The following is a 24,038-nucleotide window of genomic DNA, read 5'->3' on the forward strand; positions in this document are numbered from 1 at the left end:
CAAAAATACCAGCAGATGGCGCCATCATCAGCATGAAAAGGAAAGTTTCCTTAATAACTCACTTAAAATGAAGCAACTAACACAATGAATTAAATCCTTTTACTCCAAATCAAATATGCTGGTTTCAGAAGAAATGTTTTTTTTTCCTTCAACACAGCCTGTGCCCCATTTGAAGACAGGTAAACTTACTATGGTTTCTATTGTGAGGCTTATATTTTTAGTACAGTCAAACTAGACTGTTAGTTTCTGACATTAAATAAAAGCAAAGGCCCCATTGTTCAACTTAGAAATAGTGCAATCACAGTAAAACTGATACAGTTTTGCTTAATTTGACATGTAATTAATATTATTTTTCAGGCTGTTTGTACATTAGATTTTTGTGCTGCGTTTCAGACTACTGGTGATAACACATAGGACAGGTAAGAACTAGAGCTAGAATACAAAAAACAAAACAAAAAAACAAAAGCAATGACCAGACGCCTCCCACTCTGTGAATTCCATGAGCAGAATTTGTGACTGAAGTTCAGTCTGCTAACTCCTCCTACTGAAGGGTTAATATAAGGACACGTCCTTGTTTCTCGTGTATTTGTTGTCCGGCTCTGCTGAAGAAAAGTCAGAATGTTTTTTGAGTTGTTTTCAGCAACGACATGGACTTTACTGGCTCTTCTAGTCACCCTGCTGTTACTGTGAGTATCTGTTTCTGTGAACTATCAGAAAACTACTTGGTCGTTTTCCTTTAACCATCTCATTATAGTAATAATCATGCATTAAACAGGTGTAATATTGATCTGTAGCTTTCACTTTTTTTGCAAGACAGGTATGGAATTTGGCCATACAGGTTTTTCTCAAAGGTGGGGATACAAGGACCAAGAACGCTGCCTTTCATTGGAACAATGCATCACACAAGAAAGGTACATATATATATATATATATATATATATATATATATATATATATATATATATATATATATATATATATATATATATATATATATATATATAAAAGAAACATCATCATTCAGAGTCAGCAGCCTGTCTGACTTATTTATTTACCTCGACCTGTTCTTCAGCCTTTTAACACTAAAATATATTTCTTGTAGGGAATAATTGCTTTTGACCGGGAGTGCCAGACAAAATATGGAGATGTCTGGGGGTGAGTTTTATTTAATCTTGATTGATGGAATGAAGTGAACGGACCAGTACATGATACAAAGACAAAATTCAGATCATCAAATCACTGCTGCATCAGTCTGGAAGCATGATTTTATCTTTCAATGTGGTGGAGCAAAGTTTGAATTGTGACTTTATGAATAAAATGCTTTCATAAGTGGAATTGCTGAATTTGCTGAGTTTTGATCTATAATGTAATTTTGCAAGGTGACTGTAGTATTTGAAGCTTCCTGACTCGTGTTTTAAAACAAGATATGGAAATGGAAGCGGTCATGAGAAGATTGATGGGAAAGAAAACAAATTCTGCATCTTTAGATATTTTTAAGATTTTTTTTTTTGGAAGAATTTTACTCATTTTTGTGAAAATATTTACAAGAATTTTCTTGCCAAATTTGGGGGATTTATTTGTTTATTTTTTTAAATAAAACTTTTAAGGGAAACTTTTAAGGAATTATTGGAATTTTCTGAAGGTTTTGCAAATTTTCAGAAATTTGGGGGAATTTTTTGCTGAATTTTTGGATTATTTTCAGACAAGGAAACAATTTTTTTGGTGCCTGTAGATGAAGACAACAGGAGGGTTAATTACACGGTAATAAATTATTACTCTGCCACGGAGGGTGATAGGTTGGGTTTTACATAATTGTATTATCTACATATGTTAATAAATAACTCAGGTGACCCAGAGTAAATCTGTGTGTAATAGTTCAAATTACTGTAATGATTAGCAGTGTTCACTGTGAAATAGTATCTTACTACAAAAATATTGAAATATTTCTTTCCATGTTGAGACTGAACTACATTTTGTTTGTATTTTATTGTGACGTGAATGCTTCATTGTCTTTATCATTAGCTAAGACTGTGTTTGTGTTTGTGCAGGGTGTTTGATGGACGATTGGCAACTTTATTGGTGGCCGATCCTGAAATAATTAAATGTGTGTTGGTGAAGGAGTGCTACTCTGTGTTTATCAACCGCAGGGTAAGAGACTCTTATCAGAAATCAGTGTTCATGAAAACTCAGCAGATCGTGTGGACATTAGCAGCCTGGTTATTGTAAAGTTACATCATTTATCAGATTACTTATCCCTGGGAAGTCCTGTGCAATACTTTCCTGCGATGGTGCAGCTTCTTAACATGACGATAGACTTTTTACTGTAGTTACATAATAATAGCATACAGTCATGAACAAAAGTTTTCATTCACTTGAAAAGAGCTTCCAATGACTCTTCATCTTTGTCATACAAAACAATTGTACATTTTGGATCTTTCATAGATTCATTATGGATCTTCTGGAAATATGACAAAAACTGCTGGGACACATATATACACTGTTGTCCCTAAAGTTGGAATAAAATATATTTTTAACTCTTGTCATGAAGCTAAACAAAGTGTATGTCTTCTCAAAACTCTATTGATCAATCTCTTCCAAATGAAACTACAATTAACCTTTGCAAACTGTGCATTCAGGCTTAAACTAAATTGGGGGTATTGAACAATAGGATTAAGGGTTTTGTTTGGTCAATTTAACAGGAAACACATTTCATGCATTAGAATGCCCACTATTTCAAATGTCACTGAGTCCCTAATATTGAGCTTGGCTACCCTGACATATCATTGTGTTAAGACGTCATGGCATACTGTCCACAAGACTGTTGATGGCACCAATGGGCAGGGCATCTCACTCTTTGGTCAGATCCGAGTTAATTCTTGTAGACTCTGAAGAATATTGTCCCTCTCATTAAGGGCTCAGCCTCAGGCTTCCCAGACATGCTCCATAGGGTTCATATCAGGGGAGCAAGCATGCCATGGCATCTGCTGCATACCTTCTGCACGAAGAAATCCTCCCACTGCAGCTGCCCTATGTACTCTTGTGTTGTCTTGCAGCGTCAAGTTGTTCCCATAGACCCTTCTTGCGTGTGGGAGGCAATGGTTCTCCAGGATGTCCTGGTACACAGTGATATTGACGTTTCCATCCAGCACCATCAATGGCATTATTCCTCCATAATGAATACCGGCCCACACCGTCACTGAGCTGCCACCTCCTGGATGTAGTCATCACAGAGGTTCTCACCCTTCGTCTTCCATCTACACAGTCAAGGTTGCAGCAGATCTCATCCATAAAGACAACAAGTCACCAGTGCCCAAGCTTAATCTTCTGTGCTCAGCGAAGTCTAGCAAGAATGTGTTGAACAGTTAGGCATAGACACTTGGTCATTCACCTTCTCGATAAGCATGCTGGAGCAATCTTCGATTTACAGTTTGGCAAGAAACGTTGACTCCATGGTGTCTTTTCCATAACGATGAATCCGGCTTGCTGGCATTTTCCAGTTTCTACAGCACAGATAAAGCATTTGCTAATCATCTGATCTAGTAGTTAATCGTGGTTGTCCTGGCGATTGTCGTGGCCTCACATAACCCTGCTCTTGATGACATTTGAGGATTTTACAGACTGCACTGCGATATTCCAAGGAAATCAGCAGTGTTGGCTTGGTTGTGTCTGTCCTGTTGGAGTGCAAGCACTCTTTGACGTATTGCCAGTTGTGTTGAACGAGGCATAGCATAGGAAACTTCTGTGTCAAATTTGGCTGAAAATTATACAGCCAATTCTGAAAACATGGATCACTGCATAAAGACTTTAAGCAGTAAAAGGACAACACAGCAAATGTCTTACCTTTCATTGCGCCAAGCAATTGTTAAGCATGACTTGGTTTAATCTGGGTAACTGGGACTCAGTATGTAATCCTTGCACCGGGTCAAAAGTGATTACTGATGTGTATAAACAGGAATAAAACGAGGAATGTGTCTGAAAACAAGATTATTCCAACCTTTATGGGCAACAGTGTACATACAGCAATGTTAGCATTTGGTTAAATGTCTTTTGACCATTTTTACCTCAATTAAGTGCTTTTGTTGATGCCCACAAGCTTCTGGTTGTATCTTTGACCCTCCTCTTGGCAGAATTGGTGCAGTTCAACTAAACTTCTTGACTTTTTGACAAGTCCTTGTTACTTCATCACAGTCCACATATTGTTCAAGAGGTTTATTGTCATGTCAACAGAAACTAGGCAGTCACACTGTATACTGAAATTCTCATTTTGCTGATCCTCCTTAACCAAATGGCACAATGTTTAAAAGTGTATAAAAACTAAACCAGTCACTAAATAAATAAGCAGACTTAAACTGAGAGCAAATGCACCATGCATTTGTAAACCGGGTTTTCACAAAGGGATTATTGCAGTGATAAAGTGAAATACAGTAGTATAAAAATGTTTACGGTAGTATAAAGTGCATAGTGCAACAAGGTCCGCAGTTGAATATTATGTGGGTGTACAGAGTCCAGTTCAGTACGAATGTGTAAGAGTCGTTCACAAGCCTGACAGCTTGTGTGGGTAAAAACTGTTCATCAGCCTGGTTGTTCCGGATTTCACACGTCTGTAGCGTCAGCCTGATGGCAGAAGTGTGAAGAGGCTATATTGGAGGTGTAATCTGTCTTTGATGATGTTGTCTCTATCTATTGTTGATGGAGTTTAAATCATGACTGTAAAGGAAACCAGTCCAAAACCCCAATTCTAGCCTGGTTGAGTTTACTACTTTTAAAGTGTGATTGAAGTCATTGTCTTGTTGGAACACCCAACTACACCCAACATCTGACCTTTTGACTGATGATTTTAGGTTTTCTGAACAATGTGTAGGTAATCCTCTTTCATTATTCCATCTAATTTGTGTAAAGCACCACTTCCACTGGCACCAAAACAGCCCCAGAGCATAATAATGCCACCACCATGCTTGATAGTAGGTTTGGTGTTCTTAGCTTTTCTTCCTCACCTTCCTCTTGACCAAAGAATTTTCTCTGTCCATGTGATCAGTTGAAAATATCAGTCAAGCTTTAAGAATTAAACAAAAATGTAGCTATTGGGCCACAATGACCAGAAAATGTTTAGAAGGAGAAGGTGAGGCCCTTCACCTCAAGAACATCAGACCTGCCATCGGGCATGATGGTGGCAGTATAGACACATAGGCCTGGAGCCACACAAGACATTTCTAAATAATCTAAGAATTGCCTAAACTCTACAAACAAAAAACTCTTAAGAAATTCTAAATAAAATAAAAGATAAATTATACTATTATAAAAACACAGTTATCTTTTGGTTCTTAGTGGAGAAGTAGACGGGAACAGGAGGAAACAGCGAACCAGGCTCTGTCGAAACACAACAAAAAATACCATAATTTAAAAATGAGATAAATGTTACAGCATAGACAGAGCCAGACTCTCTGTTTAAACTCTCATTTATGTGCTCGTAAACTAACTCTGAAGTCAGATATTTAACAAACACAAAAAATGAAAATAGCATCAGTGTTCTTGTCTAACTCTGCCATTAACAAATAAACATTTTCCTACTCACAGTTATCTAGGCAGATTGATTGATTGTTTTTTCTGAGATTGAGAAATGTTGGGGGAAGAAAACTGTTCGACGTCTCTGCAAGAATCTAAACCTTAAATGTCATTTCTACGCTTTACAGGATGCTATATTTAGTGGACCTTTGGAAGATTCCATTATATCAGTTAAAGACGAAAGGTGGAAACGAATTCGGAGCACAATATCTCCATGCTTCACCAGTGGAAGACTCAAGCAAGTTGGTATCATGTCTTCGCTCAAATACTACTTCTGTCCTGTGCTTCTCATGACCTTTGATGTACAGTGAAAAAGAAGGAAGGAAATTATTTCCTTTTTTCACATAACTGTAAATCTGCATGTACAGATTTGGCTAAAAGTGTTAGTACCCTTGTTAAAAAAACATATCTGCAATTTTGCATTTCACGTTTAATAACACATACTCTTTACTTTTGATTGAAATATATTTTTAGTGATGTAATTAATGAAAATACAGAAATATCAGCACCCCAGTGCTACAGTTTCCAGCTCACTCTTTTCAGGAAGTCACTGCAATCAAGGATTTTTTTTGTAGCTCATAATTAACTGTGTAGCCGCTCAGCTGGTGTAATATGTGTAAGAAATCTGCTCTTTGTTTAATTCTTCTTACGGTACGTAGCTAAGATAAAAGCTATGAACAGAAACCGAAACTAAGCCAGGCTAAGGAATAGTCCTCAATATGAGTAAACTAAGGCTGGACTCACTAACAGGGAGGGGAGGGCGGCAGACAGGCTTCCAAGGACCGGCAGTCTGGAGCGGCGGCGGAGACCACGGATGAAGCCAGGTCCTCTTCGGGGAGTGGGGTCCAGATGTCTGGCAAGCGGCCGGGTAAGACCAGGCAGGCTAGGTGGTCCAAGGCCTCTTCCAGAAGCAGAACTGAATTCCAGCGAACGGCTGGATCCAGACCAGAGACAGAACCGGGTAGTGCGGCCAGCTGAACTGTGGGCAGAAAAAAAAGACTTACAAACAGGATCTCTCAGAATTTGCAAAACCGTGCCCAGACCAGACCCACTAACAGCAGAAACAGAAGTATAGGATCTTGCTGGGAGTGGAGGGATGAGCTGGTTCTTATGGAGCCGTTGATGAGGCAGGATTTCCTGATGATTTGATGCTTTGGAATCGCAGCTGTAGGAGAGTGGCGCAGACAGGGGGATGAGCAGGGCGGTGAAGGGAGAGAGTCCACAGAAAGGAGGGAGGCCAATTTCTATTGCAAGCCAAAGATGTGGAGGTCTGGCACTTGAAAACACATTTTAGGAAGTACTGTTTCATTGAGGTTTAAGGGTACCAACACTTTAAGCCACAGCTGAATGTGTCCACATGTGTTCTCCGTCTTTACAGATTCTTTCTCAGTGTAGACATGACCAATGGAAATAAATGCTCAGCATATTAAGAACATTTTGAAAACTCTCTTTCCATCTTTCTTCATTTTTTGGAAAGGTTTATCCTCTTGTTGCTCGCTATGCAGAACGACTTATTGAAAAACTTGGACAGACAAATTTGGACGAGTCTGTGGATCTTAAACAGTATGTTATCATTTAAATCAGATTATATTCAACTTTACAGTCACTGCACAGAGTGCAACCATATTGTTACACTGTGTGTCCTAACAAATATTTGTGCTTGCACTTAATCCAAACCCACCCCTCTTTTCTGCCTCTAATAGACTTCTGGCACCTTACAGCTTAGACGTGGTGACCAGTGCATCTTTCAGTGTGGAGACAGACTCCATAAACAACCCAGAAGACCCCATCAGTGTTCATATCCAGAAGGTTCTGAACTTCAAACTTTGGCCCATTTTACTACAACGTATGTCCTCCTTTAGTCCAATACTGGTAAAGATCATTTGATCAAATGGTGTCAGAAGCATGTTAGTCATAGTTTACAACTCTTTGCTTTCCTTTCAGTGATACTTCCGTTTGGTGGTCAGCTGCTGGATCTTCTCAAAATCGAGCCAATGCCCAGACTCAGTGTGGATTTTTTCTACAACCTCATCAAGAGGTTCAAAGACCAGCATAATGTAGGAGAATCTGTAAGTGCATTTTTTTTCTTCCTTGGCAGGAAAAAAAAATCTGTCTGCAAGAAATATCTCTGTTAATTATTAAGTTTGGGACAGCAGTTGTTTAACACAACATTTTGGAACCAACTGAGTAATTTCTGCTCCATGACACTGTAGGACACAATCCTTTTATTAATACTCTGTCACTGATTTCATTTTGATAACAAGTGAGCTTAGAATCAGATAAGGTCGCACATTTTTCTAGCTGTGATCTATTAGCAGAAGCTGTACTCTAAAGACCAGTTGAACCCCAACACCTTTCTAGAGTTAACCCTTCCACCTAACTTTGTATTAAACAGGAATCTTAGTAGGAAAAGGAAAGTGTATTCTATTTATTAACCCCTTACATGCTGTAGGCTGGAAAAGGTGCATGTGATAAAAATAGATTTTTTTACATTTTCTCCTTCTGTGTTCTCTCAAATAATACTACAGACATTTTAAGTGAAGAGCCAGGAAGCAAATTTGTCAAAGTTGAATGTTCTCTGTGCTGATCCAGACTCGAGGAGACTTTCTGCAGGTGTTGATTCAGAATGAGATACCAGAGTCGGACATAAAGAGCGAACACGAGCAGCCCAGTAAAGGTATGTTTTTATCAAGATAAGATGGTTTTGCACACCAAATTTCCCGGTGTCTCATTGATTCAAGAGGACAAAACCAGTAGACAGACTGTTGGCACCAATGACCACAGATCAGAGCTGAGCACCTCCAGAGTCAGAAATAATACAGAGAAGACAGCAGAAACTAAAGGAGAGAGAAGATCAAACCTAAGAACATGCATTAGTGCAAATAAATGCATGGAGGAAGAGAAAAGAGCCACAACAACATTGTGTTAATAGGAATTACAGTAGTCCACTCTAGAAGTAATGCATGGGCTGGTTTTTCAGCATCACTGAGACAGGATGTTAATATTAGTATTAGTTGATAAATCTGGTAATTGATTATTGTTTTCGCCAATTTCTTTGTAGGTTTGACTGAACATGAGATCCTCTCCCAGGCCTTCATCTTCATCTTCGGTGGCTATGATACCACCTCTGCCACTCTCTGTTACATCTTTTACAATCTGGCCACAAACCCTGATGTTATGCAGAAGCTGTATGAAGAAATCAATGCCAGCCTCCAGAAAGATGTACAGTAATTCTGCACAAGATTTGATTGTCATTTGTGATCCAATAGCTGACAGCATCCTTATCTTTTTATTTTTGCCTCTAGGCTCCCATTTCCTACGAGGCTCTGGACGGTCTTCAGTACCTGGACCAGGTTATTAATGAGTCCATGCGTTTGCTTCCCACTACACCTCGACTTGAGAGAACCTGCAAAAAAACTGTGCAGATCAAAGGCGTCACCATCCCTGAAGGAACTCTGGTTGGGATTCCTGTGCACCTGCTACACATGGACCCTCGCTACTGGAGCTCACCTGAGCTTTTTAGGCCAGAGAGGTGAATGTTATAAGTTTTCATTCTTTATATTAATGAAACTGCCCAGTGGGCCCATCACCTGGAGAGTTGGAAACCGAGGTCGGGTGCTATGCCCACCTGGTAGTAGGCAGGAGTGGACACCTGGGCGTGTAGACTAGCTCTGGGGACGTGGAACGTCACCTCACCGGTGGGGAAGGAACCTGAGCGATACCAGCTAGATATAGTTGGGCTCACCTCCACGCACAGCAAGGGTTCCTGAACCAAAATCCTGGAGAAGGAGCCCCTGGCTGAGAGCCACTTTGTTGGAGTTCTCCCCGGCGAACCAGAGGGTTGCCTCTTTGTGGGGAAAACTCTGACTGTTGTCTGTTCTTATGCACCAACAGCAGTTCAGAGTATTTGGCCTTCTTGGAGTCTCTGGGTGGTTCCTGGAAGAGGGGCCACCTGGGGACTCCATAGTTCTCCTGGGGGACTTCAATGCTGATGTGGGCAACGATGGAGTAACCTGGAGGAGGTGATTGGGAGGAACGGCCTGATCTGAACCTGAGTAGTGTTCTGTTATTGGACTTCTGTGTTAGTCATAGACTGGCCATAACAAACACCATGTTGGAGCAGAAGGTTGCTCGTAAGTGTACCTGGTACCAGAACACCTTAGGTCAAAGGTCCGTAATGGACTTAATCGTGTCATCAGACCTGCGGCTGTATGTCTCGGACACTCAGGTGAAGAAAGGAGCAGAGCTGTCAACTGATCACCACCTGGTGGTGAGTTGGATCCAATGGCGGGGAAGGCTGCTGGACAGACCTGGTAAACCCAGACGTGTAGTGAGGGTGAACTGGGAGCGTCTGGTGGAGGACCCTGTCCGTGGAGTTTTCAACTCCCACCTCCGGAAGAGTTTCTCCTGCATCCCGGGGGAGGTTGGGGACGTGGAGTCTGAGTGGCCCATGTTCAAAGCCTCCATTGCAGAAGCAGCTGTTAGGAGCTGTGGCCTGAAGGTCACTGGTGCCTGTCGCGGCGGCAACCTAAGAACCTGCTGATGGACACCAGCGGTGAGGGAAGCTGTCAGGCTGAAGAAGGAGGCTCTTCAGGCCTGGTTGGTTCCGGGGTCTCCTGAAGCAGCTGATGGGGCCCAGTTGGCCAAAAGGGCTGCAGCTGCAGCAGTTGTAGAAGCTAAAACTCGGGTGTGGGAGGAGTCCAGAAGGCTATGGAGAAAGACTTTCGGTTGGCCTCGAGGAAGTTCTGGTAAACCGTTCGACGCCTCAGGAAGGGGAGGCAGGGCTTTGCTCAGGCTGTGTACAGTCGGGGGTGGAGAACTGCTGACCCGTACTGGGGACATTGTCAGGTGGTGGAAAGAGCACTTCGAGGAGCTGCTGAACCAGGTAAACACGTCCTCCATGGAGGAGGCAGAACCTGAAGATTCGGGGGACTCTTTGTCCATATCCGTGGCAGAGGTCGCCGAGGTAGTTAAGAAGCTCCTCGGTGGCAAGGTGCCAGGTGTGGACGAGATCCGCCCTGAGATGCTGAAGGCTCTGGACATTGTAGGTCTGTCTTGGTTGACACGTCTCTTCAATGTTGGGTAGAGTGCCTGTGGAGTGGCAGACAGAGTGGTGGTTCCCATCTTCAAGAAGGGGGAAACCCACTGGAGGGATTATACCTCCTCTGGCCTGGGAATGCCTTAGGATCCCCCAGGAAGAGCTGGAAAGTGCTGCCTCCACAACCCGACTCTGGAGAAGTGGAAGAAAATGAATGAATGAATGGATGAATGAATGGATGGATGAATGAATGGATGAATGAATGGAGTAATGGATGGATGAATGAATGAATGAATGAATGAATGAATGAATGAATGAATGAATGAATGAATGAATGAATGAATGAATGAATAGATTCAAGAGAGAGAACCTTCTGATCCTCCACATGGAAGTGCAATTACGTAAACTTGGTACATTGTTCTTCAAGCAAAACTGCCTGTCTTATTTTAAAAATTTAATTAGCTTGCAATTGTGAACAGTTGCCACAGTGACTTTATGACTGAATGCAAACCACAGCACATTTAGAAATGACTCAATGACACCTACATAGTAATAACCATCCAAAATGTGCTAATGTTAGCCACCAAAAGCTACTATTAATATCAGATATACTGCAGCTGTACTGAATTGAGTAATACTGGTGTAGATTACGAATGAAGCATGATGATGCTACCACCATGCCACGCTGTAGGAATGGTATTAGCAGGTGATCAGCAGTGCCTCATTTACAAGCAGATTTTCAAGTACTTTTCATATAGAGGAGCTTATGTCTAGCTGCTCTACCACAAAGGCCTGATTGTCCTTCCAGCAGAACTTCTGGAACTATTGTTCATGATTTTAACCGTTAGTCTGGTCTGTATGTGCAGGTTTGATAAAGACAGTGGGGAGGAGGTGAACCCATACGCCTACATGCCGTTTGGTCTTGGCCCTCGTAACTGTGTTGGGATGCGCTACGCTATCCTCGTCATGAAGATGATCATTGTCCGCATCCTGCAGAATTACACTTTGGAAACGTGCAAAGAAACCATGGTAAGACTAACACTGTAATACATTCAGACCATCATACTGCTCTGCTGTCATTCCTCATTCTGAATCCATTCTTTCCTTCAGATTCCACTGCAGTTTAACTGGAGGTTTCAGCCGGTGAAGCCCATAAAGCTCAAGATGGTTCCCAGAAAACAATAATCCACGAGGGAACATTTCCACATATCATGCTTCTGAAATCAAAACCATGTTTTAACATTTTTTAGCTTGTCTTGCATGAACTAGCCCCAGATTTGAGAAAAGATCCTGTGTGGTCTTTGTGTAAAAAATAATTAAAAATTTAAAAAGCAGTAAATCTCACACTGTATTGGTTTTGTAAATAAAATGTTTCACAAATTTGATTTCAAGGTCTTGACTACAATTTCAAACATCTTTACAGCAGAAGGATTCTCAAAAATCACTGCAGGTTTAGAAGGTCAGTGTTGTGAAGAAGATCTAGCTTTGCTCTGTTCACTGTTAAACTAACTCAAAGTTGCTAACAGATATATCTGGTTTGTTCAAGTCGTACAAAAACTGACATCGTGCTGACAAGAGTCTCATTTCACTATTTTCTCCTCGCTAAGTGGTCAGATTGGACACTTACTGTAATATTTACACCCGTACAGTAAGTTGCATTGTTGTGTACACCACACCACCTTGTTGCTTCCATGTGGAAACCGTTCACGTCGGCATCCGATTTGCAATTCTGAATCTCAGACATTTGGAGGTTTTGCTCAGCAGCGGTTGTTTCTTCTAGAGGATCAAATACTGAATCCTTCCTGATGTCTAAAAGATGATCACAAGGACCAGAATTCCTGCAAAAGAAGGAATCATAGTGGACAAAGAACCCAGATAAAGTGACATAAAGTTCTCATTCTCCAGATGATCCTGAAATAAAAAGATTGTTGAGTACTGCTCAGATCGGAAAAGCCTGAACAAAGTTGTAGATTGGAAACTGTAGATTTAAGGAAGGCAACCATCTTCAGGTTTCTGCTGAGTAATGATAAATCATTAAAAGGACATGTTATAAATGTAAAAGTGACCTTCAGTGCAGATCTGTCTGTAGGAATATGGAAAATGCTGAAGGTAGCATATTTGAATTTGCACAATGGCAGCTTTGCCCTTCTTGAAAGAACAAAACGTTGACAAAAAGACAACCTTAGACCAAAAATGGAGCTCTTTTTATAGGAGATATACAGTTTGTCTGAATCTGGTTCGATCTGGCTTTTTATGTGGAGTGACAGCAATAACGGTCCGAGTGTGTAAATATTCACCTTATATTTAGTCAAATTTCCCAGTTAACTGAAACAACTCGACTTCCTGCCAAGGATCATTCAAAGCACACTTTATAGCTTTATCTCTGCATGTCTACAGCTACAGCTACAGTCACTCCTATTGGTCACCTGTGATCTTCAAAACAACCCTAGTGTTCTTACACTGGGTAGCACATTTAGCTCTAAAATTTCTTGGTAATCCTCTGATTTCATGGTTCCTGTGATACAGTCGAGGCCTCCGGTACCAGATGCAGCAAAGCAGCCCTCCAACATTACGGATCCCCCACCAGGCTCAACTGTTAGGATGTTCTATTCCTTAAGTGCTTTATTGTGCCATCTGTAAACAAATTGTTGGTGTGCGTTGCCAAAAAGGTCTATTTTTGTTTAAACATTTTCCCCGAAGGATTGTGGTTTTTCCATATACTCTTTCCCAAAGATCAGTCGTTCTTTTATGCCTTTGTTCAGCAGTGGGGTCTTCCTTGGCCTTCACCATGAAGCCCTGCTTGGTTTAGTAAGCAGCTTACGCTATGTGTTGAAACCATTAATCCAGAATGTTCCAGGTCAGCTTTCAGGTCTTTGAATGTTTTAAGTGGTGTTTTTTTCCATAGTTTGCACCAACCTTCCAAGACTTCTATCATTTTTCCTCTTCTCCCCCAAGTCCAGGCAGGTTCTTGACAGGTTCCATGCTTAGCAAACTTCTTAACAACTTAGCGCCCTGCTGAAACAGGACTACCAACATCCCTGGAGATGGCCGTGTACCCTGGACAAGGGAAGAGGGAATAACATGTGGCTTTTTAAAACATTAAAGTCATTATTCATTGGCTAATGTATATAATGTGGGCACTGACAGTTTCATCACCAGGTGATTCTAATTTCTGATTAATTGCAGTCAAAATGTTTTTTTTCCCCACACTGATTTAAAGGGTACCAGTCCCAATATCACAGCATAATCATCCAATTTCTCCATTTTTTTCCTCCCATTACTTTTTAAAAATTGTTTTATCATTTGCTCTTCAGTATCCAACATGAGTTGTCTGTAGACTAAAGTGGTTTCACTACATTCACTTTTTTCAGGAGATATTCTACATTATGTATTTAAATTTCATGGGTGCCAATAATGGTGACCAGAACTGTATTAGTGACTACAAATTTCAGTGTTGGATAAACTATAAAAAGAGAAGTGAATGAATGAACAGTCCTGGCTGAGCAGCATCAGAGGCTACTGCTTCAACCAAGAAGGCAAATAACCACATTTTATGTAAAAGCTTTTTTTTTTTTTTTTTAAATGAATGGTCTATCTCCACACATTTCCCAAACAGCTGTAAAGAAGAAATTAAACAGTCAGCATCACTAATCATTTTTCTGCAACTTAATGTAGCATAACCAACAAACTAATTTATTAAAACAACCATGACACAGAACAGGAGTCACAGATTGTATATTTTCTTTAATAACTTTCCAACAGGGTACAAATGTGTCCGGCTCCACTGAAATCTCTGACAGTGTAACAGCTAAAGTCATTTTCTGTGGGGTTTGAAAGGTTGGAGGTTTCCCGATGTGCATTCATAGCTCAACGCATGAGTGGTGCACGAATTAACATCTCATAGGAATCTAATCACATTTATGAAGCATGAAAGTGAGAGAAATGGACAAAAAAAACAAAAAGTAAGAGCTATCTTTGGTCATTTGAATGTTGTAAATGTGGCGACCTGAATGTGTGTTTAGCTGGTGGAGAATTAGTGTCTGATGAGTGGACAGAGGTGATGGTAGGACAGCAGAAAACCACCTGAAGCTATGAAGCGCAGGAAACCTCAGTAACAGTACGAATAACAGCCAGCAGAGGGCGCCGTCATCAGTCTGTGTGTGTGTGTGTGTGTGTGTGTGTGTGTGTGTGTGTGTGTGTGTGTGTGTGTGTGTCTGTGCATAAAAAATAAAGATTTAAAATCAAGTTGACAACACACCGAGTTAAACCCTTTCACTCAGATAAATGTGCTGGTTTTCCTTGAACAAACCTTCAGTTGTGTTCGTTAGAAAACAGATGTTACTAAGAGGTGCTTCTGTGGCAAAATGTGACTTAAAATATCATAAAATTAGCTTGAGGACAAAAAGGAAGCACCCGATCTTTTAAAGGTGCTGCAATATTTTGCAAATATACATGGAAATCAGTGCTACATTTGTTGAAGTGCATCTTTTTTGACTCTATGAATATCTGTATGTGTGTTTGAGGGGAATTTGGCCCAGTTGGCAGCATTCATGCACATACAGAACAAACAAACAAACAGAAAGCAGCACAGACTCACAAACACACATACGATTGTAAACAAAAGCTGTTTTTCTTATGAAAGAGAGGAGTATAAAAGCGCACTGCCACAGTGTGCCGATGAAAAGCTCTATGGAGTGACTACTGCATTAGAAAAAGCGACGATGACGCAAACATAAACTGTGGGATAAAAAAGGATTATATTACAAAGCCTTTTTAGAGTCCTGAGTTTATCAAACCAAACAGACAAAAAGGCCAGAAGAGTCTTTATATCATAGAAATACCATAAGGATTTAAAAAACATAAACAAGAGGTTTTTTTGTGTTTTTTTTTTCAGATTTGACCGTCCTCAGACCAGCACATCCACGGCTCTTGTTTGGGACGATACACATTTCACAGCACTCGTGTTGTTACCAGAGTCTGAAATGAGGCGCTCATCGTACAGGAAAAGCAGCATCCTCTGGTGAAAACATTAGAAAAGGCTTATTTCAGTGAAAATTACAGTAGAAAGTTTCAAAATGGAACCTGAAACGTGTTTGTGATGCTCGGAATCAATGTGTGCCGTCCCCAACTGGACACCGATGTGAGGAAAAAAGATGACTGGGAGCGGTCCAGTACAACCACAGCCTTCTACTGCTGGTTACTGGAACGTTGTGGGTTCAGTGCCTTGCTCAAAAGGCACCTCGGCAGCTGCTACTGAGAAAGAAATGTCTAATCTCCAAAGCCCCTTTCAGACTCCTTCTTCGTTAATGTGGCAGCATCTGACGGCCGATCACTTTTCTCTCAAAGCTAAAATCGTACTACTTAGTAACGTTCACAGTTCACTCTCAGCACGACACAAGTCTGAGCTGCAGGACGTCGCGTTAACAGATCGGCACAAGCTCACGACATACTCCGAGTCGACTAGGGGGAAGGCTTTTCCCACATATCAGCACCAATAGCGGTCTAAAAAAACAAAAGAGTTTGAAATTGCTAAAACTCTCTCCTTAACTTTGTCCTACAATTTCACACCAACTCTGAACTGAAATGTCCACTAAAAATACAACTTTACTGCAATGAAGACAGGTCACATTAGTGATATCTGTGTTTAAGGGCCGACACCGGTTATCGGTACTCAAGAAAGGCCAATATTTGGGGCTGAGGTACATTTGATGGAATGTTCAGTTCCTCCAGGATTCTGTGGGCTTCTTTCCAGATTGTTGAGGCCTAAAGTGCCTGATTTTGCGGCAACTTTTCTTTAAAAAAAAAAAAAAAAAGCTGCGATGTAAGTTGCGATACTTTAAGCATATTTATCTGGTCTGTTTCCGCTCCTTTCAGACGTTCTCCTAATATGTTTGGAGGTAGAAAAGTGTTTGTAAGTCGATGATTTTCGTTTGTTTTCCACCACAATATTTCATGGGTGTAAAACAGTTTAGCTCCGCTTTGGTGAAGAACATCAGGGACTTGTTTTTCACGTCTTCAGCAGTAATTTTTGTTGGTAAATAAGAGACATTAGAATGGGACATGTCTGCATCTTCAAATCAGAAACAGGAAGTGAATTCGGTGATGTTCGTGTATTACATATGGACTGCTATGACTGGTGGAACTCACGGGAGGCAGGACAAAATTGCATAAAAGTTGCGGTGATTGGACAAAATTGCAAGGTAGCGCAAAATTCAGAGATTGGTTGAACTTGCGTTAATTGTTGTGATCGAATTTTTCTTAATCTTTCACTGTTCTAGCACTTTTATTACCCACTATGGCTCATATCTTACAGCATTATTAATTTACTGCTTTCCAGACTCTGTTTCAGGTTAATCTGTGGCTGCCTTATAACCTAGCCACTAGCCAAGAAGCTAATTTCCTGGTTTGTGGCAACTTGTTCAGTTTTTTCTGTCTCTGAGACCACTGAGTGACGACAGACAGACAGAGGAGGCTGATCAGACCTGAGCTAGAGCATTTAATTCATCAATAATCAGCCATTAATTTACTAATTCCAATAATCGAAAAAATACCAAATATCGGCCAATAATCGGTCTCTCCCTAAATGAGACTCACCATTAATGCAAGAAAAAGCTTAGTTTGTTGCTTCCAGATATTTAGGAGTCTTTCCTCTGAGTTTATTAATAAAAGCATTAAATACCTGCAGCATCAGGCAGCAGCAGGATCCATAGTAGGGATAAGCTGATTATTGGCCTATTATCGGGGCTCAATAACGGCATTTTGCTGATTATCTGTATTGTTAGTCTTATTAAGTATCGCTTACTTACTCTACTTCAGGTCTGATGCTGCCTCCTCTCTCTGTTTGCAGTTACTCTGTGGTCTCAGCAAAGTCTCTCTACCAGAAACACAACCCATAAAAACAGAACAAGAAACCCAAGCCGCCGCCACAAAGCAGGAAATTTACTGCTTTCAAGGCAGCTAAAGCTATGCTACGTCACAGCGATCCTACTGCTAGGAGACGCCTTAGTAATAAAAACACCTAGTTATGGATGACAGGTTCTATGCTATCGAATGCTGCTAAGGACAACATTTATTGTATATCGGTTTAAAATATCAGGTATTGTTCTTTCTTCATGACCAATAATCGCCATCAGTATCGGTCGATCCCTTAACCCTCCTGTTGTCGTCATTTACGGACACCAAAAAATATTGTTTCCTTGTCTGAAAAAAATCTAAAAATTCAGCAAAATAATTCCCCAAATTTCTGAAAATTTGCAAAACCTTCAGGAAGAAAATTCCAATAATTCCTTAAAAGTTTCCCTTAAAAGTTTTATTTTAAAAAAATCCCCCGAATTTGGCAAGAAAATTCTTGTAAATATTTTCAAAAATGAGTAAAGACCTTCCAAAAATCCTAAAAATATCTAAAAAGTGATTCCATATGTATTAGTAAAACTTCTAATATTTTCTTTAACAACATTCACATAAAAATCAACCAAAATCCAGCGAAATTTGCTGGATTTTGGTTGATTTTTATGTGAATGCTCTTAAGAAACATTTTTAACATTTCTTTTTTTCCACCAAAAAATGTTCAAAGATTTCCCAAAAATGTTGAAAATGTGGACATCAGAAGTTTCACTGTGAAAATATTTTTTTTCCAATTTTCAAACTTTAAAACGGGTCAATTTTGACCCGCAGGATGACACGTTAAACCATATTAGAGTTGTGTGCAACAACGGCGATAACTCCATTAACTACTTATAATTATGTCTGAAATTAGCCGTGAGGAACAGAAACAAAAAGTCAGAATGCCGTCACTTTAACAGACCATCTGAAAGCGCTGAAGTCACTGCCTGCATTAATTGAAACCATACAGGAACATTTTACAGTATCTGAAATGAAACAAGTGTTGGTACTTGATGAGAAAAGTGTCAGAATAAAGGCTAAGAGATGGTTTGGTTTCATCAGATCACGCGTGGTGATTCCATGACGGCAGGGAGGACTTTAGCAGCTGCTACAGGTTTGACAGAGTGAGACGGGAAGCAGAGTTTACCCGCAACCGAACCCATCCAGGGTGTCTTCAGGGTCGACACCGGCTCTGGATCAGCGTTTATGAGGCTGATTGTAGTCGACTTTCAGCCCGCTGTCATAGAAAAATAAGAGGCTGAGGTCCTGATGTGCTCACAGCATTTTGAGGCAAAGTGTAGAGATTCCTAAATCCACCTGGTGCTTCTAGAAACGTCAAAGACTGAAACATTTACCAGGCACACGTCAAATTATACCAGCGCTCGGAGTGTGTGTGTTTAAAACCACAATGGTTTTCCTTCTCAAAAGGTTTCATTTTAATGGACTTTAGAGGTCCGGAGGAGTAAAGATAGACAGTATGATTAAAAAATAAAGCAAAAATTGAGAAAAATGCACAAAGAATGATGTGATTTATGCAACAGAACAACACTTGTTCTGTTTTTAATTCTGTGCTAATCCTGTCAGATGCTTCAGCAGCCCTGGAAATCCCCTCATTCAACACTTTTCACACCAGCTGTCTGTTCTCAGTCTTCACAGCTAGTTCTGACGATTACCACATCTTGCTCCGACACATGACTGTTCACTCGTTCGCTGCCTTTACAGTAAATACAGTATTTTCAGAATAAGTTAAGGCCTGATGTGTGTTTTAATTGTGGCCCTCCAACGTGTTCGACCTAAAGGTAGACGGAGTGAGAGGGAAGGTAAATCTGGCACCTGCTAACCAGACATCCACAACACACTAAATCAGTGTCACCTGACTGATAAAAGTGTGATTTTTACTTCCAAACAACTGGAAAATCAGCAACAAGTGGCTAACCCTCCAAACCGAACAACAGCTCAAACTCGTGTTGTTTTATTCAGACCTCCTCGTTCTGGTTTCCACGACAAACACCTTTCACAAACGAAGCGCTGGTAAAATCTGGACGTGGCTGGTGAAGTTTAAGGAACTCCAGTGGACAAACACCCAGAAGTTTGGCAGGTGAATGAGTAAAAGTGACTTGAAGAGAAACAGTTTGGATTCTGCGTGGGTTGGGAGAGATGAAATTAAGTTTCCTGCCTTTGTCAGCAGCAAGAGTTCCTTTCCTTTCTGTGAGGAAAAACCCTTCCCTCGTCGCTGTGGAGGTTTGGCTGACGTTCTGAGTAGGTTCAGCGCCGTGCTCCAGGACTTTTGGCTGCAGCTCGGACCCGTCAGCTGCTGCAGGTATTTTGTTTCCTGACCGTCTCTGCAACGACAAAGTCCAGCCCCAGGTTTCTGGCAGCTCCTACCGGCGGGGCTGGTGGCGAGAGTGACGAGGCAAAGAGGAGGAAGGGCTGGAGGAGGATGACGGTGAGCAGGGCGACATGGAGGCCAGGGAGGCGGTGGCGGCAGCGTCCTCGGCCTCCTCCAGCTCTCCTCCTCCGTGGAGCTCCTGGCTCACGCTGGACTGTAAGGCGGCCGGCGTCAGCCACTCTTTGGGCAGGCAGCTCTGGAGGAATGGCACGCAGGAGCTGAAGTAGGCCAGCCGGTTGACCCAGCGAGGGATCTCCCTGCCACACAGGATCTGAGGAGAAAGAGGAAGACGGGAAAATGCTGTTATAGGTCAAGACATAAACAGTGATTCATCAAAATGGTTTAATTGCCGGAAACAGATGTTTTTTTCTGACATGGATGAATAATATCTGCGTTCCAGCTCCATGTTACTGAAGGAAATCTGTAAAAATCAGCCTCCCACCTGAGGTTGGTTCCGATTTTTAGATGCAATATTTCACACAGTAAGAAGACATTAAGTTCAATTTGCAGTCCCTCCAGGAACTCGTGATGTTGCAATCGTAACAATTAACGCAAATTCAACCAATCTCCGTGAATTCTGCGCCACCTTGCAATTTTGTCCAATCACCACAACTTTTACGCAATTTTGGCCCACCTCCCGTGAGTTCCACCAATCATAGCAGTCCAAACGTAATGCACGAACATCACCGAATTCAATTCCTTGTTTAACCCTGTACCAACAAAAATTACTGCTGAAGACAGTGAAAAACAGTTCCCTGATGTTCTTCACCAAAGCGGAGCTAAACTGTTTTAAATCCGTGAAATATTATGGTGGAAAACAAACGAAAATCATCGACTGACAAACACTTTTCTACCAAAACATATTAGGAGAACGTCTGAAAGGAGTGGAAACAGACCAGACAGATCACTGTGATGGAAGCTGTTGATTCAGACTTTAACCAGACCACTACCAGACCAGTACCAGACCTCTATCAGACCCCTACCAGACCAGTACCAGACCTCTACCAGGCCTCTATCAGACCAGTATCAGACCAGTACCAGACCTCTACCAGACCCCTACCAGACCTCTATCAGACCAGTACCAGACCAGTACCAGACCTCTACCAGACCCCTACCAGACCAGTACCAGACCACTACCAGACCAGACAGATCACCGTGATGGAAGCTGTTGATCCAGACCTCTACCAGACCCCTACCAGACCAGTACCAGACCACTACCAGACCTCTACCAGACCAGACAGATCACCGTGATGGAAGCTGTTGATCCAGACCTTTACCAGGCCTCTACCAGACCAGACCAATCACCGTGATGAAAACTGTTGATCCAGACCTCTACCAGACCAGTACCAGACCAGTACCAGACCTCTACCAGACCAGTACCAGACCTCTACCAGACCAGTACCAGACCTCTACCAGACCAGTACCAGACCAGTACCAGACCTCTACCAGGCCAGGTAAATCACCGTGATGGAAGCTGTTCCTCCAGATCTGTTGGATCTCTGAAAGAATGAAGGGAAGTTGGGTTCATTAATGACGTGACGAGCCGTGTGCGTGTGAACACGTGTGTGTCAGGATGTGAAATTAACTCTTTAAACCACTGACAGATATGTCCAAATATGATTCATTCAATAGTAAATGATCATTTAGTGGCTTAAATCTACCAACCACTTCATGTTAAACCAGTATCTGGCTGCTGCTAGTTTCCCACCGTGGTGTGCCAGCTGGTGGAAATGGGTTTAAAGAATTAGTTTAGGAAGAAATAGTGGCAATTAAAATGTTGAAACATGTTCTAAAAGCTGAGAAAATGCAACACAATTTCATGCCAACAAACATGCTCAAGACATCGCAACTTACATCTCAATTTTTTAGAAAAGCTGCCGCAAATTTAGGCATTTTAGACCGCAACAATCTTGTAAAAAGCCTGTGAAATCCTGGAGGGACTGTATTTCTGTGGATAAAACTTCTTCTTTTAAGTTGTTTAAATCAACAGGTGACAACTTAAAGAGAATTTAACAGTGAGAAATAGCAAAAACAATAAATAATTTATATTTAAACTTCTTTTTTTTTTTAAAGTTTGGCAGCAGGAGAGGTGACTGTTGGAATTCATAAACACACAAAGAAACACCAAGACTACACCAAGTGTGAGGGCAGTAATATCAGTAGGTAAAGTGCTGTAACATGAAGGAAATGTTCTTAAATACAGTTACTTCTTCTGTTAGAAAACGTTTTGCAAGACTGACATGAATATGAGATAAATCTAAATCTTCCTAGCTTGTTTCTAAGTCATCTGTAGCTGAGTTCACTGTGGAAGAAAAAATCAAGGACAACAAACGCGTAACAGAAAAATTAATCTTGTCTGCCTTTCTCTGGAACTTTGGAGGTCTGTACTACATTTCCTGATTTTCTGTGTCTTAAAGAAAGCCTGTATGGCAGTGATTTATCCATCCATGAGTAGGTTTGATGGATTTCTGTCTTGTCTGCCAGCGTGTCGACACAGGCAGCACCTCTGTCTGTCGGCCAATTACCATCTCTCAGCTCCATCAGCGTTATTACAGCATTACAGGACAAGTGGCTTCCAAGAAACTCTGTGTTTTCCCCCCTCAAAGGGCTTAATTGTGCTTTTTGATCAGAACATTTATGAAGCTGCTGACAGGCTGCTTTTTCAGACGGCGACGGTGGATTTGCTTCTAACCACAGAAATGTCTTGCAAAGCAGCTGCTTTTGCATGTCGCACACGTCACCCGAAGCCAACAGATGGACAAGATTGTAAAGTGTGTTTGCACCGCACCAACAAGATTCTTGCCCTGTTACATTGATGTCTTGATAAGTGGTAAATGCAAACGCTTTCTTGTTCCTTGTATAAAGACTACATGCATGATCTGGCAATGTCAGGGAGGAGAAGCAGCTCTATATTCTCCAGCTAATCTACAAAAATCCCCGTTTGGTGTTTGGCTGACGTATCAACATGTGTTTACAGAAACACACCTTTACACTCACAAAACAAGGTTTCAAATCACCAGTGAGCACTGTTCCTGGCAGATAACCTGGCCTCTTATCGCTGAATATAATTCCTGATTAAAAAGACAAGGAGGGAAAAGATGATAAAGAAAAAAAGCACAAAATGGGAACACAAAACAGAAAGGAGGCGTGAAGATCTCCAACCTGCATTCACTGATTTGTTTTGACCACTGGGGAGCAGCACAACAAACTGTTAACAGGTAAACTGTGGTTTTTAATCTCCTGTTTAATCTGTTGTATCACTTCTAGAGTGAGCTTATCTTATCTTTCTACACACGGCGGTCTTTGTTTCTTTTATGTCTTGTCAAAATGCCTTTTATATCCTAGTGCTTTACAGACAAGGGGCAAAAAAAGAAGGATACTCAGGATGAATATTGAAAAACAGAAGAATGGTCAAACCAAACATGGTAAAAGATTCTCAAAATAAATTGGTACAACACCAGATAAAATCATAAAGTGCCACATCCAAGTAAGAGAAAGATCAAGTGGAATATAAGACAAATAGAGTGTAAAACCATAAACACAAGGCTTTTTTATAAGGATCGTAATATTAAATATGTAGAATAAATACATAAATAAGTTCCTAAAGTGTAAAAGAAAATCAAATCAACAATGAAATAAATAATGTGCTAACAAACACGGCTTCATTAACTCCAGGAACCTCTCTGTCTAATATCGACTCACGTTTTTGCTCAGTTTTTGGTCCCTACCACTTCAGGCAGGAAATATTTGTGTCTTCAGCCGCTAAATATCCAACTGAACTCGCCAACTGGCTGTCAACTTTGTGCATTTGCAGTTTGATGTCTGGCAGGAAACAAGTGAGACTTGTGAGAGCCGTGTGACTCAATCAAAATGCTAAAATTAAAGTTAAAAACCAAAATAAAAAGCTCAAAAACACTAAAATGTGAAACCGGGCGATCATTCCATTTGAGTTAACAATTCATTGCTTGTATAAACGCACTGCTTTGAACAGCTTTGAGAAGGGTACCAGCTTATAACGTGTTTCCATGGAATTGTTGAGCTAATTTGTAGCAAAACTTTTCAAATTTCGCAGAAAATAAACTGCTTCAGAATGGAAAAAACAGGCTGTGTAGTGTCGTCTGAAGGTGGTAGCACTGGTTAGACAGAATAGAGGAAGCTGGAAACAAA

At 41.0% G+C, this 24,038-nt stretch overlaps 2 protein-coding genes across 3 annotated transcripts in view; one reads left to right on the forward strand and one right to left on the reverse strand.

Annotated features, from left to right (window-relative positions):
- Nucleotides 1-552: 552 nt before the first annotated feature.
- On the forward strand, nt 553-11,985 carry LOC111572716 (cytochrome P450 3A27-like). 2 transcript variants are annotated; one of them, XM_023276499.3, is made up of 13 exons: nt 553-686; nt 818-911; nt 1,103-1,155; nt 2,049-2,148; nt 5,691-5,804; nt 7,040-7,125; nt 7,266-7,408; nt 7,507-7,631; nt 8,155-8,239; nt 8,624-8,784; nt 8,868-9,094; nt 11,467-11,629; nt 11,711-11,985. In XM_023276499.3, exons 1-13 carry the CDS (start codon nt 619-621, stop codon nt 11,783-11,785), a joined length of 1,494 nt encoding a protein of 497 aa, XP_023132267.2. In that variant the 5' UTR covers nt 553-618; the 3' UTR covers nt 11,786-11,985. The 2 variants fall into 2 exon arrangements, with proteins under 2 accessions (XP_023132267.2, XP_023132276.2); XM_023276508.3 differs by having other exon boundaries at nt 7,284-7,408.
- A 2,339-nt stretch (nt 11,986-14,324) lies between these two features.
- The window catches only part of desi2 (desumoylating isopeptidase 2), a 35,181-nt gene continuing 25,467 nt past the window's right edge, over nt 14,325-24,038 (reverse strand). The window contains exon 5 of the mRNA XM_023276540.3: nt 14,325-20,142. Coding sequence (XP_023132308.1) covers nt 19,864-20,142 — 279 coding nt within the window. The 3' untranslated portion in view covers nt 14,325-19,863. The remainder of the gene's footprint in view (nt 20,143-24,038) is intronic.

The sequence above is a fragment of the Amphiprion ocellaris genome, chromosome 16, assembly GCF_022539595.1.
Source record: "Amphiprion ocellaris isolate individual 3 ecotype Okinawa chromosome 16, ASM2253959v1, whole genome shotgun sequence".
In the NCBI taxonomy this organism is placed as follows: Eukaryota; Metazoa; Chordata; class Actinopteri; family Pomacentridae; genus Amphiprion; species Amphiprion ocellaris.

What these genes read in the sequence shown, in the direction of transcription:
- LOC111572716 (XM_023276499.3), top strand. Translation starts at nt 619, where the DNA reads ATGTTTTTTGAGTTGTTTTCAGCAACGACATGGACTTTACTGGCTCTT. An exon ending in GAGTCTGTGGATCTTAAACA is followed by an intron (nt 7,126 to 7,265) that starts GTATGTTATCAT and finishes TGCCTCTAATAG; the next exon opens with ACTTCTGGCACCTTACAGCT. An exon ending in ACACGAGCAGCCCAGTAAAG is followed by an intron (nt 8,240 to 8,623) that starts GTATGTTTTTAT and finishes ATTTCTTTGTAG; the next exon opens with GTTTGACTGAACATGAGATC.